Raw genomic sequence first — 14603 nt, 5'->3', positions numbered from 1 at the left:
TATGTTGTTTTAATTAATTTTCACGACAACTATCAAATCAATTATAAAATTAGATCCATTTTTAAGTATAAAATAACGGCATTAAGATTGAATTAATTACTCGTATATATCTATGATAATTAATAGAATAGATAATATTCTATGTTAATATAACATATGTTTTCATTTTCTGTCTTGAATCTTAATTTTAAGGATCGATATAAACAAATTTTTTTCGAATAAATAACTTGTTAAACATGTTATTATATTTGTGTAAAATTCTTTTATTAATTTGTTTAAATATTTTTTTATTTAAACAAGAAATTTTGCAAATCTGATCTTATACAAGTAAGAAGTTAATCCGAAAATCGACAGTGTCTTTATAAAGTTCAACGTTACCGGCGGTTTATATTATTATTTATAACTTTTATGTACGTACACACACATTATACATTTGAATTTCAAAATTATAATTGTAACAAATTTATCAAATAACGAGATGTATATAAGTTGTGAGAAAAATAAAAAAAAAATAATTTCTCACCAGTAAGTTTATCATTGAATGATAAAACTGATAAGAAGAAGTATAACTGCAGATGAATTCTATTTAAAGAAACAGTGTTATTTACGATTCACTTAAGGACTCATATTTCAGTAAAGTATCTCACATAGAAGGTTTTAAGGAATCAGAACAATGTACGACGTGCAGAATAAGACTGTAATGATCACTGGAGCAGCTAACGGATTAGGTTACAAATATGCCGAGATATTATTACGTAATGGTGCAAGATGTGTTGCCGTGGTGGACCTGCCAACATCGAATGGCCAGAATGCGACAGCTACTTTGGAGAATGAATTTGGGAAGGGTCGTGCTGTCTTCCTTGCTTGCGACGTGACGAAGCCTGACGATTTAGAGAAGACGTTCAAGAAGATCGTCGATGCATTTAAAGGGCTCGATATTCTTATTAACAATGCTGGTATGTTGAACGATAAATATTTGGACGAAACGATCGATCTCAATGTCAAGGCTCTAATTCGCGGTTCTATGTTGGCCCTCGATTATATGGGGAAGCATAAAGGTGGCAAAGGCGGTGTAATCGTGAATATTGCATCCATACTTGGGTTGCATCCAGATCAATTGTTGCCAATATATAGCGCTTCGAAATTTGCTGTCCTGGGATTTAGCCAATCTCTGGCAAGCATGTATGACAAGACCGAAGTGCGAGTAATTATCATGTGCCCAGGCGTTACAGCAACTGCAATGCCCACAAATGTCAAGGATAAGATCTGTGACTATATTATTCACGCTGCGAACAACATTGCAGATGATTTTAAGAATTATCCGATCCAAACAACCGACAATGTAGCACTGGCGATGTTAGATCTTATTCAGAAGGGTGAAAACGGAGCAGCTTGGGTCTCTGAAGGTGGTCAACCACCATATGCCGTGGACTTCCCTCATTATTCTAAACGGTCTTTGCCAGTATAAGTTGATATTTTATATGTTATGAATCTTTTTTTGGGTACTACTTCTACGGAATTACTATGAATAAAAAAAAAATAAAAGTCTGATCAAATAACAATTAATTCTGCGTTTGACACTATGTCAATTTCAAAATAAACAACCTTATTATAACTGAATTGATAACATTTACGATAATTAATATAAATAAAAATAAATTATCTTCACACACTTATCTTAATATTTTGTTTGAAGATTTTAGGAATCATATTTAATTTTATATAAAGTTAGTAGCGATGTAAAAACTTTTTAAAAATAAAGATATCGAGAGAGAGAAAGAGAGAGAGAGCATCTTTTACTATTTAACCATCAATTAAACGTTATAAAAAAGACATTAGGTAATTTTAGAGTAATTTAATTGATATTTTAATTATTTTTCATTTTAAATAAATTGTTTTATCGAATAATATTCTACAATTTTGTAGAATTGTAATTATAATTACGAAACATGTTACATTCGTTAAAGATAAGCTTTAAATTTGGAAAATACATATTCAAAAAATAAGAGTAATGGAAGATATTAAGTATAATATAACGTAATGCCAGAGAGTAGCTTGTTCAAGCGAGTGGCGCTTCTCGCCAACTTCAGTAGCGAGGTTTCCATCACCGGCAGCTAGATAAACCAGAGCATCAGCATCAACACGTAATTTTCTTTTCGCATAAGCCAGTGGATACATTCAACAAGGAACTACAGTCCACGATCGGAATGGGACTTCACTTTAGCTTTGTCAGCTTTGCCACGATCACGACCAGACATTATATATTTACGATTCGAGAACGATATGAAGCGTACGACGTCTCAGTTCGTTGTATTTTTTTAAGCCATTCTTCCAGGCTATTTATACCGCATCACGATAGCTACGTGCGTCCAATGGTATGACAGATCAGTAACGACGTTACGTGATTGGTGCGTCATTATTATCGCTTTATATTACCAGTGAAAAAAATGTACGTGTTTGTTTTACTTTAATTTATTGCTCTGTATGCGCCAGTTTATAAAGAGTACAAGAATAAAAAACAGATTTTTTTTTTTAATGTATATATACTTACGTTTACGTAATTTTTCTTTATTTTATGACCAACAAAATTAATTTGGATCGTAAGAGAGAGAAAAGCAAAATATGTGTATGCACCAATTTATAATGTATTATAAAAAAGAATTAAATATCATAACTTCGCATTATCAGTCTATTTACTCCTATTATACTCTATAGTATCTAGTCACTATTATAATTTCGATCATTGTCTATTTATATAAAACATATTAGATAGGGAAAGTCTTTTTACACAAAAGGATTAATTTTACAATATCTTCGTTAAAAATATTAACAAAATTTACATTTATTAGAAATATTTTTTGAAATTTTTACTTTCAAGAAATTACTATTTTTTTAATTTCTGTGAGTTTGATATTTTTTATATATAAAAAACTACTACCCGAAGAAGATGAAAAATTTTCTTTACACTTTGTCAATTTTTACTTGTCCAAAAAAATTTGTAAAAATTTATTTAAACACATAAAAATGTTAATATATAACGCTACACTATTATTATTGCTTTAACCTTTATCAATTAAAAATGATGATTATTAAATTTTCCGTTTACTTAAGATATAAAACATGAATAAATTAATTACAATTTTTTGCTAATCTTGTTTATGAAAAAAAAAACGGCGAATTGTAATGTATGCTGCAATGCCGCAAATGACTGATATATTGATTTAAACAAATATCGAATTAAAAACTTTGATTCTCTCTGTTATATTCGAAAGACGCATGTTAACATATACGTATAATCATATGTATGATCATATGAGTTTACTAAGGTAGTCGAAACCGTACAAGATCCAAGGTAATCTCGTGGTGTCAATCGTAGAGTAAATTTCGATATTTTATTGTCGTTTAAAGTATTATTTTCATCAAAAATAAACAATCATCATTACATCGGCTTTATACACATATTGTCATATTACGTTAGTTTTATATTTTAGCTTTTACATTTTTACATTTTTAGAAAAAACACGTATTTGAAGTTTATCGCATATATTGGAGGTTATCTCTAAAATTATATTGTCCAAATGCCCGTTTCAAGAAATACAATTTTATCAATTTTTTTTATAATTTTATCGATACTTGTATAACAATTATTATATAATTTTATCAATACTTGTATAATAATTGTATAAAATTTTATCAATACTTTTATAATAGTGTAATTTTATGTAACGTAAACCGTATTAAAGTATTTTTGAAACATATGTGATATAAAAATAATTAATAATAGTATTTGATATTTTACTGTTATATGAAACAATTCAATGATAACACAGATGAATACTAATCTCTATTTTGACATTTATTTTTAATAACTAATTTTTACTTTTTTTTTCATTTATAGCTACAGATTGTCAAATATATTATTGTTAACAAAATGGCGCCCAAGAATACTAATTATATTGTTTGGGTTGTATATATATATATATACATACATATAATGATTATAATAAAGAGTAATAAAAAAAATTAATTTAGAAACATAAAATAATTGCATGATATTTTTACAGATGACTGGTCTTGATGTAGATAAAGATCATATATTAGAAATTGCCTGCATTGTAACAGATAAAAAATTAAATATTGTTAGCGAGGAACTAAATATTGTAGTACATCAGTCAGACGCGGTATTAGAAAATATGAATGACTGGAGTAAAGAAAACCACAGTAAGGTAAACTTTTAACTTACATGGACAATATTAATATTTTTAAACCTTTTAGTATTTGCAAATTGATATATATCTTGAGCTCTAATTTAATTATTATATATTTTAGACGGGATTAACTGAAAGCTCTCGTTTAAGTACTGTATCATTGGAAGAGGCCGAGAAGAGAGTATTTGATTTTTTAAAAAAATATGTTCATGAACATTCATGCCCGTTGGCTGGAAGTTCGGTGTACATGGATCGTTTTTTTTTATACAAGTATATGCCACTAGTTAATAATTACTTACACTACAGAATTATCGATGTTGCTACAGTTAAGGAAATTGCTAGGTAAAAATAAATTTCTTCTATTTTTATATAAATCAATAGAAATGTTGATTTGTTTTTCTTATACATTGTAAAAACAATTTGTTTTGCAATTGATATTTAAGGCGATTTAAACAGAAAAATATGATACTATGAATAAATCTTCATAATTTTTAGGAGATGGAATCCGAATGTATATAATTCAGCACCAAAAAAGAAACTAAATCATAGAGCTTTGGATGATATAAAAGAAAGTATTGATGAGCTAAGACATTATAAAAAACATTTCTTTAAGTTGCTATAATTTAATAGTCATATTTAATATTTATTAGATGGTAAAAACTTGATTTTTGCCGCTCGCTATTAGAGGATATCAAATCCAACGCTGGCGAGTTTCGACGGTGAAGTCGCATGTCTTTTGTAGTTTAGACATTGTTGAAAGTGATTCAATCCTCATAAGTTAGATTTCTCGACATCAAAGAGATTTTCCAATCGATTGAAAATGAACCGCGATAAACTGTTTTTCCGACATGTACTTCTTCACTCTTTGACCTCAAGAAAATTGCAACTGAAACGCATCGTTTATTAACTGAAGTGTACGGTGATGAAAATGCATCGGAAAAAACATGTAGAGTTTTGTTTGAACACTTTCGAAACGGTGATTTTGACGTGAGTGACAAAGAACGTCCCGAACGTCGAGCTGCAAGATTGCTCGATGAGAATCCAGCTAAAACGTTTTTACAGTAGTCGAAAGCGTTAAATATTACTCCAATGGCCGTCTTGAAAAAAGGACCATCCATAGCCAATAATCGACGTAAAGTCATTTTTTTAATGATATCTAATGCTCGACCGTATATTCCGAAAAGTGTGAAGCAGACACTTCTAGAGCTTGAATGGGAAGTCCTCAACCAGCGTACTCTCCAGACATGGCATCATCGGATTACCATCTCTTCTGATCAATGGAATTGATCACCCTTACGGGCACACATTTCTCCAGTTATGAAGAATCTAAAAAAAAACGGCAGGAATTAAGTTCTATAATATTAATTTATATAAGGTTCTTTATACGTAATTAATATTAATTAGTACACTTAATTAAATAAAAAAATTTTCATGCATTTTTTTCAGTGTGGAAGAGAGCAGTGAAAAAGTTTTAAGTTTTAAAAGAATTTAATGCTCATTTCTCTATCAATGTAGTTTAATTTTAATCTCGGTTTAATATTAGAATCGTGGCTATGCCATTTTTTATCCAACTGATAGTTTTTTTTTTCTAGTTTATTTGGATTTGGATAGAGTTCAAATTTTTGTGACTTTTTATTAATAATCATAATTAATTACAAGTAATTTTAATTTTATGGTGAAAACTTGCTCTTGTAAAAAGCCAAATTTACTTTGTACCGCGATTTAGCCCCGTGATTGTAGTATTAACTGTTTCTTCATTTTTTTTAAGGTAACAATATTAACGAAATTCCCGAAATGACAAATTCAATAAATAAACAAATGATAACAGGCAATTGAGAATTAACGCTGTACAATGAACAATTTTGCTTTAAAAAAGCTTTATGTCAATTATAAGAAAATAATTAATGCGTGTTTTAGCTAAGTTTTTTAGCCTTCTTCAGTAAAACAATATAAATAATTATTATAGTAAATTGATATTTATTTAGTCGCAGTTACAAGGCAGTAACTATTCTTCTCCATTATACAACAAATTCCCCAGTTGAAAAAATCCCACAATAATGCATCTGATGATCAGAATAATTGTAGATTACTTTGATCATAAATTAATTATAAAAACATGATCAATGGATAAAAACATATTGAAATTTAAAAACGTGTTTTATACTACTGTCAAATAATCGTGAATAATTTAACAATAAAAGATAAGCAATCGTTGTTATATTTCTTCAATTATTGATTTTTTACTTATAAGGGCCCTTTTCACCAATATAAGATTAATTTTGGTTTAACTTACTGTTTACTTTTTTAACTCTCAAAATTAGAAAAATAAAGAGTAAATTAAATTGAGATTAAAATTAATCTTTTCTATATTGGTGGAACCGGACTACCCAGACAGCACACAATATTTATAAAATACTTACAAAATATTTGCAAATATTTAAAATACTAACCATAAAAAAAGTTAATTTTTAAAAAATTTCTTTTAGTTATATAATAAGCTACGCATATAATAATATATATTTAACGAGACTATTAAGAGTTGTTATCAGCGCTGGAACAAATATTGCGCAGCATATATATTAACAAAATTTCAGTCAAAAATATTAAAACAATGTACGTTATTTCTGTTCAAGTTTGAGCTATCTTCATCAAAACTTTATTTTAACGCATATAACGTTGAATTATAAATCGCAAATCATAGTATGCATTCTTGGTAGCAATGTTGTGCAGATATAAAGTCTTCAAATATTATGTCCAACAGTTAATAATCTCATCTCTCGACCACCAACATACATATTGTATGTAGAGAAATTATCCAAATTAATATTAATAACATTATAACATAAATATTAATTAACATTACAAACATAATATATTTATAAGATATATTTTTTTAATATTTTGTAAACATTTTTGTAATTTTAGATTGCATAGATTAAAATTAAACATTGATTATAAATATTATGTAATATTTTTGTAAATAAAATGTTACATAAATATTTTGTGAATATTTTATATAAAGCTTTATTTTCAAAATATTATTAAAAACTATAGATTTAAGATATTAACTTATAGATTATTAAACTAAATATTTTATTGGATATAAGAGAATTAGAAAAAGATGAATTGAATTGAGAATAAACTTAATAAAATCGAAAATGGATTAAAATTTTTATGCCCAATTTAATTCAATTGAAAAAAAGTTCTTTATTCAATTGAATTCAATTGGGTTGAAAAACTGTATTTTATATTCAGAATTTGAATTGTCAGTAGTATATGCATATAAAAGATGTGAAGCTGACAATATAGAAACATAAAAAAAATCCGCGATATTATTTTTAGATTAAAAGGTATAAAAATGTGCTTCATATACATAATTGCTACAAATCTAAAAAAAATGCATTTAGATTGAAAAGGATTTATTTTAATGTTCGCGAATTTCTGATAATCTGAATCCAATTCAATCCATATTATTCTTATTTACTGGAAAGTTAATTTATTAACACCTAGGTGTTAGCTTATTAGATTTATGAATCGCATTGTGAAAATAAATGTATGAATATGATGTGAATTAAAAGAATTATCCTTCAGTGAACATAATAAAAATTTAATAAAATAAAATTTTATTTTTATATACATATATATATCTACATACAATTAAAAGATTCGGTTCTACAAATATAAGATTAACTTTACCTTTCTATTTTTTTTTAATTCTTGGAAATGGAAAAAAATTAAATAGTAAGTTAAACCAAAATTAAAATTAATTATAATAATATTTGTGAAACCAAGCCTTTTTTTATACGGAACGGCATGATGGCCATCACACGTGTACAAAAATTTTAGTAGTAATCGTAAGGTCTTAAGCAAATCGGCCAATCACAGTTTAGCGTTTGAAAATGTGAGATCTTAATCTTGATTGTGATTGGTCGATTTGCTTAAGACCTTACGATTATTACTAAAATTTTCGTACGTGTGATGGTCTGTGCGGTGAAGGCTGTTTGAATAAAGGCTGTTTGATTTGTGTATCGCTCATGTACTTTAAATCATCATTCTGTGTTTATCGTTTATTAGATAAACAAGGCACTGAAAATGTTCAAACCATCTGGGTGCATCCGGATGACAATTCTGAACTCACCTTAGCATCTTTGTCCAGTTTGAACATGTCCAATGTAGGGTGCAGTCGAGTTGCCACTACGAATACTTCGAAGCGTTTCTTGATTGGTTAATTTGTAAAATTCTTTCTTCTGATTGGGTTAATCAAACGCTTCGAAGCATTCGTAGTGGCAACTCTACCGCACCCGTAATTGCACATCTTCACCTGGTGGCGATCGCGCAAAACATCTCAATTTAAATTCTTTAACGGATAGCATAGCAGTTTTTGGCGTGTAGCGTGTAGCGTTTATAAACAGTAAATGAACGTGAAATAAAACGAAGTATCTTTCAGTTGATGAATGTAAAATCGTGGCTAATCGTTTTGTGTCGTAGTGAGAAATAATTGTGCAACAAATCGAATTCAAAATGAATGATACACGTAACGCGAAAAAAGAGAAGAATCAGCATATACAGGTTTTCGTGCGTGTCAGGTAGGTGATAATAATAATTATTGTGTTACTGACGCATTATTGTGTATATTGTTAAGGAAACTGAAGCTCTATCCATAACGAGAAGGTGCATAAAATTCTATCTTAACAAATTTTTTAAATCTTTGTTTTCTTGTTTGACAATTTTAATTTTACTGTTAAATAAATATTAGTTTATACATTCAATTTTTGTTATTCTTATTTCTTATGTTGATACTATTATCTTTATGAAATAACTTTTTTCAACAGGCCAATAAATCAGAACGAAAAAATTGGAAAATCTATTTCGGTATTGGAATTACCAACTAACAAAGAAATAGTGGTGCATGAAAGGATACAAGGCAGTCATTCAAAAAAGTTCACATTTGACAAAGTATTTGGACCTGTATCAAAACAGGTAGAGACAAATATGATATTTCTTTGTATTGTATAAAAAATGAATTTTTCCATAATTGTTGCTTTGAAGGAACGTTTGTTTTAAAAAAAGATTGTAATTTTTAGATAGATGTATATAATGCAGTTGTTAGCCCTTTGCTTGAGGAAGTATTGGCTGGATATAATTGTACAGTTTTTGCTTATGGCCAAACTGGAACTGGAAAAACATTTACCATGGAAGGTGTTAGCAATGATCCATCATTACATTGGCAAAGTGTAAGTTGTATTATTTAAAAAAATATTAAGTATTATCAAATGTTATGCATGAAATCTCTTATCAAATTTTAATATATATAAATAAACAATATACTTAATAAATATATAACTTAGTTATATAAATAACTTAGAACAACTTTTTGTATTATAATACGAAGAAATAATTAGAGCTTCCTGATTATTAAATTACAACAATACTTGATATATAAAAAATTATAGAAGATTAAAATAATTCAAAAGAAAGAAAATAAAATTTACAGCTATATACAATCTTATACATAAAATTTAGAACTAACTTTTGTATCTTATACCATATAAATATGATGATATAATAATCTGCTCGTATATATACAATTTAAATTTGATTTTATAGGATACTACAGCTGGAATTATACCACGTGCATTGAGTCATTTGTTTGATGAATTACGTATGTTGGAAGCACAAGAATATACAGTACGAGTTAGCTTTCTTGAGTTATACAATGAAGAATTATTTGACTTGTTATCACCTACTGATGATGCATCTAAAATAAGGTAATATTGTATTCTTATAAAAACTATAAAAATTAGATTAATGTAGTGTTTATAATTTTTTAGGCTTTATGAAGATGCCACAAGAAAAGGTTCAATAATTATTCATGGATTAGAAGAAGTAACCGTACACAATAAAAATGAAGTTTACAAGATCTTAGAAAAGGGATCGGAGAGAAGACAAACAGCTGCAACTTTAATGAATGCTCATTCAAGGTTACTGTTTTAAATTAAAAATATGTGATTACTTTAAAACTTTACGCTACTTATATATATTGCTTCTTTTAGTCGTTCCCACACAGTATTTTCAATTACTATTCATATAAAAGAGAATAACGTAGATGGCGAAGAACTATTAAAAACGGGAAAACTAAATTTAGTAGATTTAGCTGGGAGTGAAAATGTTGGAAGATCTGGTGCAGTTGATAGGAGAGCAAGAGAAGCAGGAAATATTAATCAATCATTATTAACTCTTGGTCGAGTTATAACAGCACTTGTGGAAAGAGCACCTCATGTACCATATCGGTAACACAAATTTACATAATGTAATATTTCATATAAATACAAAAATACAAGAAATTAAAAAAAATTATATTAACATTAAAGTTTAATAAATATCTATGAAAATGTTTCTAAAATTATCAGACTCTTACTAGCCCTTTATAATTATATAATTGTCATTTTAATAAATATCTATCTGTGAAATATATTGATCTAATCTATTTTTGTGTTTTTTATTGGTCAGGGAATCAAAATTAACAAGACTTTTGCAAGAATCATTAGGAGGACGAACAAAAACGTCAATCATTGCAACAATTTCTCCAGCGAGTATAAATCTTGAAGAAACATTATCGACGTTAGATTATGCTCATCGTGCCAAAAACATTACAAATCGACCTGAAATCAATCAGAAATTATCTAAGAAAGCCTTGCTTAAAGAGTATACAGAAGAAATTGAGAGACTCAGGAGAGACTTGTTAGCAGCACGTGAACGAAACGGTGTATATTTGGCGCATGAGAATTATAACGAAATGCAAACATTAATTGAAAATCAGACTAGGGAAATTGAAGAAAAAATAGCACATATTAAAGTACTTAAAGAAACTATGGATGCTAAGGAGGTAATTATAAATGATTAATTTATATTTTATTACAGTATGAACACTATTAAGTAATTAATACTAAAAGTGGTAGTATATTAATACTACTTAAATAATTAATACTTATTCTAAATTTTTTATTTTTGTTTAGCAAATATTTAATGATTTAGAAGCAAGACATATCGCACAAACTGATTATCTGCACAAAACCGAGGAACAATTAGAAGCCACTGCACATATTTTGAAATCAACTGAAGATCTTTTACAAGTAACAGAACTTCAGAAAGAAGAACAATCTCACTTAGTAGAAAAACATGTATCTACAGAAAAACAGCTCTTATCGCAAGCACAAAAGCTCTTGGATGTAGCAGATGCGGCAACAGTCGATGTAAATAAGCTTCAAGATAAAATTTCTTATAAGAGGTAACTATATTATTTTTCTTGTTCTTTCTCATAAGTTAGATCTCTGGCCTGTGTTATACCTCTCTCGTATGCTTGCGTACTCTAATTATTCAATTACTACAAGCATATGGGACCTATAGTTCTAATGCCGGTTCCAAACGGCGAATTTTTCGAGAGATGTTTCTGTGAGCAAGAATATTCTCGAGAGTTTGCCGACCTTTTCCAAGCCAAGATACGAGCGTAAATATTTTAGTTCCTACTAGGATCGAATCCGGAACCTCTAGCATGATAGACATTGTCTGCTATACTCGCGCTCAATATTATTTTTTATTAATATTTTGTAATATATATAAATATTTTTTTAATAATATGATAGCATTATAGTCATTTCAAAATACATTTAAAAATATGTTTATAGACAACTGGAAAAAGAAAACGAGCATATCAGTCATCAGTTCCGAAGTAACATTTCAAAACAGTTTCAAAATATGGAAAATAATATTACAGTTAATACACAAGAATTTATAGATTTTTGCACTTCTATGAATAGTGACATTGGTAAGTAAAAATTATGAGAATACGTTTGATAAATGTGGAATATGTACATTATACAAATATTGTTACAGATTCACGAATGGAACTATTTAAAAAGGATATTGATGCACTAATCTACCATATGTCAAATGATATTGTTAATAAACAAAAGTTAGCAACAGATGAAATCATAAATAATGTACATAATTCGGTAGGTATTATTTATAATATATATATAAAATATAACAAAAAAGAATGTGTATAATAAATTTCTCTTTAGTACAAACACTATCACGAGTGGCTAGACACAGAAATGGCACATTCATCTAATATGACTCAACATGGACGCAAATTTTTGAATGACATATCCATAAAACTGACATCGAAAATTAATGATTTGATAGAAGTTAATAATATGGAAATTGTAAAGAACTTACGTTATTTAAATGACGACGTATCTCAGAAGTTTGATAAATTATTGGCATATACAAATGAATCTACAAAACAACTTTGTAACTATAGGTTGCAAGAACGTGATAATTTATATAAAAATATAAACACGATAAAACAGAATATGCAAACTATTCGTCAAGGTGATGATAAAATTATGGAAGAGCAAGAAAGGTTTAAAAAGGTATGATTTAGTAATGATTTTTTTCTGTTATCTAATAGTATTTTTTTAAATAACATTTTGTTTATTCTTTGATTAATATTTTAATGTTACTTAAATTATATATATTGTCCTTATTTTACAGTCGTTTGAAAATTTATGGCTACAATTTAACAAGTTGAATAAAAACATGAACGAGAATTATTCCACTGCATGTGCCACTTTAAATAATGTTGATGAAGTTTGTAACAGTACAACTAATGATATTCTCAATAACTGCCAAAAGGCTGTTGAAAGGAATGAGACTTTGCAACAGAAAATTCAGAATGATGTAGATATACTAAAAAACGATGTTATATCTAGTACACAAAAGGTAATATTTAATTTTCATTAATTATTAAATGAAGCACTTTAAATAATATGGACAAGATAATATACTAATTCTGTATCTTTTATTCTATTAGAATTGGATGTTAGCAGAGCAAATTGTAGTACATAGCCGTAATTTAACTGACGAACTTCAAACTGATTTAAATAATCATTGCGATGTACTAGCACAGAATAAACTACACGTCGAAAATGATATGAAACAAATGAAACAAAAATTAAAGGAAGATGATTCTTCTTCTATTGGATCTATCAAAGTAAATATACTTTGTATACACATTAAAATTGTTTTGTACACACACGTAATATATGTATCTAATTGTTTCTCTTACAGAATATGTATGATACACTAGTACAAAAAGGTCATAATCACAAAAAGCTTGCAGAAGAATTAAAAGAGAAAAATCTACAAACATCTACAGAACTAAATGATAAGCTTGCAAATGAAAGTAAAAATTTGTCTGTCTGGAATGACAAGACACTTACAGAAATGCATTCAATACAAGAAAAAATTGGAAAATTCCTTGAAGATTTACGGCATGACACGCCTTCAGGTAAATCTTCGATTTTTATATTTATGTATTAATGAAGTGTTGACAAAGTGTAAATTTTTGCCTAAGTTACATTTGAATAGACCTTCAAAAATCATTATCGAGATCTTAAAAAAAAAAAACAGAAAATAATTATTACGAGATATTTTGTACTTTATTCTGGTACATATATCGATATAAAATATTAAATATTTCATACCTTTTTATGTTACATTGTATATAGATTCTTTTGCAATTACAAATTTAAAATCACCTGACCCTTTAATGTAATCAGTTTAAGAACCCTTTGCTACTTTTATTTAACAAAACCACAAATATATAATCAAAGTTAAGAATCATTAAGTTTATTTAAGTCATTCTCTAGTAATGTCTCCACCACTTCTCGAACAAATAATTGATATTTCCTGTTTTTGAAGATCAAGACAATGATTTTTCATGGTCTATTTAAATCAAACTGGGAGAGGGGGGGCGAAATTGACATCTTTTTAACATTTTCCTTTATATATGTAAGTGATGGATCCATTCTTTGTGATTGAACTAATATACATTTATTGCAATTAAAAAAATTATATATATTTAAAATTTAGTGAGAAAGCGAGAAAGTTTTATTGCAGTTCGATGCAGCAATAAAAAGCAGACTTGAAAATTCATTTAATATTTAACATTTCTTTTTAGGTTTAACACCGGCAAGGAAAGAATATCAATATCCACGACACCTTATTACAACTTCGCCACACGAACGAATTATTCAGAGATTTAGAGAAACAAGGAATTACTTCAACAATTCCGATGATGAAGTAAATATATATAAATTCAGAAATTACATATTTCTAAAGAATAAAAAAATTGTAGGAATTATGGAAATTATAATATATATATTTTATGTATTGTATTTACAGGAAACAATATTGGTCAATAATAACTCGCCGAAGAAGAAATGTCCAAATGCAAATTAAATATTATACTTCAACTGGTAATCAGTTGCATTTTATACTTAACAATAAAAATTATATACATTAATTAATTATATACATTAGGTGTATTTA

General features: G+C 27.8%; 3 protein-coding genes across 3 annotated transcripts; all 3 read left to right on the top strand.

Moving 5' to 3' along the window:
• The first annotated feature begins 615 nt into the window (after positions 1-615).
• Positions 616-1634, top strand: LOC108775063 (15-hydroxyprostaglandin dehydrogenase [NAD(+)]). Its single transcript, XM_018541339.1, has one exon. It carries the CDS (start codon positions 674-676, stop codon positions 1466-1468), a length of 795 nt encoding a protein of 264 aa, XP_018396841.1. The 5' UTR covers positions 616-673; the 3' UTR covers positions 1469-1634.
• A 2415-nt stretch (positions 1635-4049) lies between these two features.
• On the top strand, positions 4050-5273 carry LOC108775004 (probable oligoribonuclease). Its single transcript, XM_018541276.1, has 4 exons — positions 4050-4226; positions 4330-4550; positions 4704-4815; positions 5085-5273. Exons 1-4 carry the CDS (start codon positions 4050-4052, stop codon positions 5271-5273), a joined length of 699 nt encoding a protein of 232 aa, XP_018396778.1.
• Positions 5274-8589: 3316 nt separating this feature from the next.
• Positions 8590-14537, top strand: LOC108775050 (Kinesin-like protein at 61F). The gene is made up of 16 exons (XM_018541327.1): positions 8590-8794; positions 9041-9188; positions 9293-9442; positions 9816-9976; positions 10040-10189; positions 10262-10498; positions 10719-11094; positions 11225-11496; positions 11894-12033; positions 12102-12220; positions 12290-12643; positions 12765-12992; positions 13084-13263; positions 13341-13560; positions 14233-14354; positions 14457-14537. Exons 1-16 carry the CDS (start codon positions 8730-8732, stop codon positions 14511-14513), a joined length of 2979 nt encoding a protein of 992 aa, XP_018396829.1. The 5' UTR covers positions 8590-8729; the 3' UTR covers positions 14514-14537.
• Positions 14538-14603: the final 66 nt, after the last annotated feature.

Source organism: Cyphomyrmex costatus, unplaced genomic scaffold (assembly GCF_001594065.2).
Source record: "Cyphomyrmex costatus isolate MS0001 unplaced genomic scaffold, Ccosl1.0 scaffold281, whole genome shotgun sequence".
NCBI classification, from domain to species: Eukaryota; Metazoa; Arthropoda; class Insecta; order Hymenoptera; family Formicidae; genus Cyphomyrmex; species Cyphomyrmex costatus.
This window is presented reverse-complemented; position numbering and strand designations above follow the sequence as displayed.

Coding starts and splice junctions, on each gene's coding strand:
- LOC108775004 (XM_018541276.1), top strand. CDS start 4,050: ATGATATTTTTACAGATGACTGGTCTTGATGTAGATAAAGATCATATA. Junction 4,227..4,329: donor GTAAAGAAAACCACAGTAAG/GTAAACTTTTAA, acceptor TATATATTTTAG/ACGGGATTAACTGAAAGCTC. Junction 4,551..4,703: donor ACAGTTAAGGAAATTGCTAG/GTAAAAATAAAT, acceptor CATAATTTTTAG/GAGATGGAATCCGAATGTAT.
- LOC108775050 (XM_018541327.1), top strand. CDS start 8,730: ATGAATGATACACGTAACGCGAAAAAAGAGAAGAATCAGCATATACAG. Junction 11,497..11,893: donor GATAAAATTTCTTATAAGAG/GTAACTATATTA, acceptor ATATGTTTATAG/ACAACTGGAAAAAGAAAACG. Junction 13,561..14,232: donor ACGGCATGACACGCCTTCAG/GTAAATCTTCGA, acceptor ATTTCTTTTTAG/GTTTAACACCGGCAAGGAAA.
- LOC108775063 (XM_018541339.1), top strand. CDS start 674: ATGTACGACGTGCAGAATAAGACTGTAATGATCACTGGAGCAGCTAAC.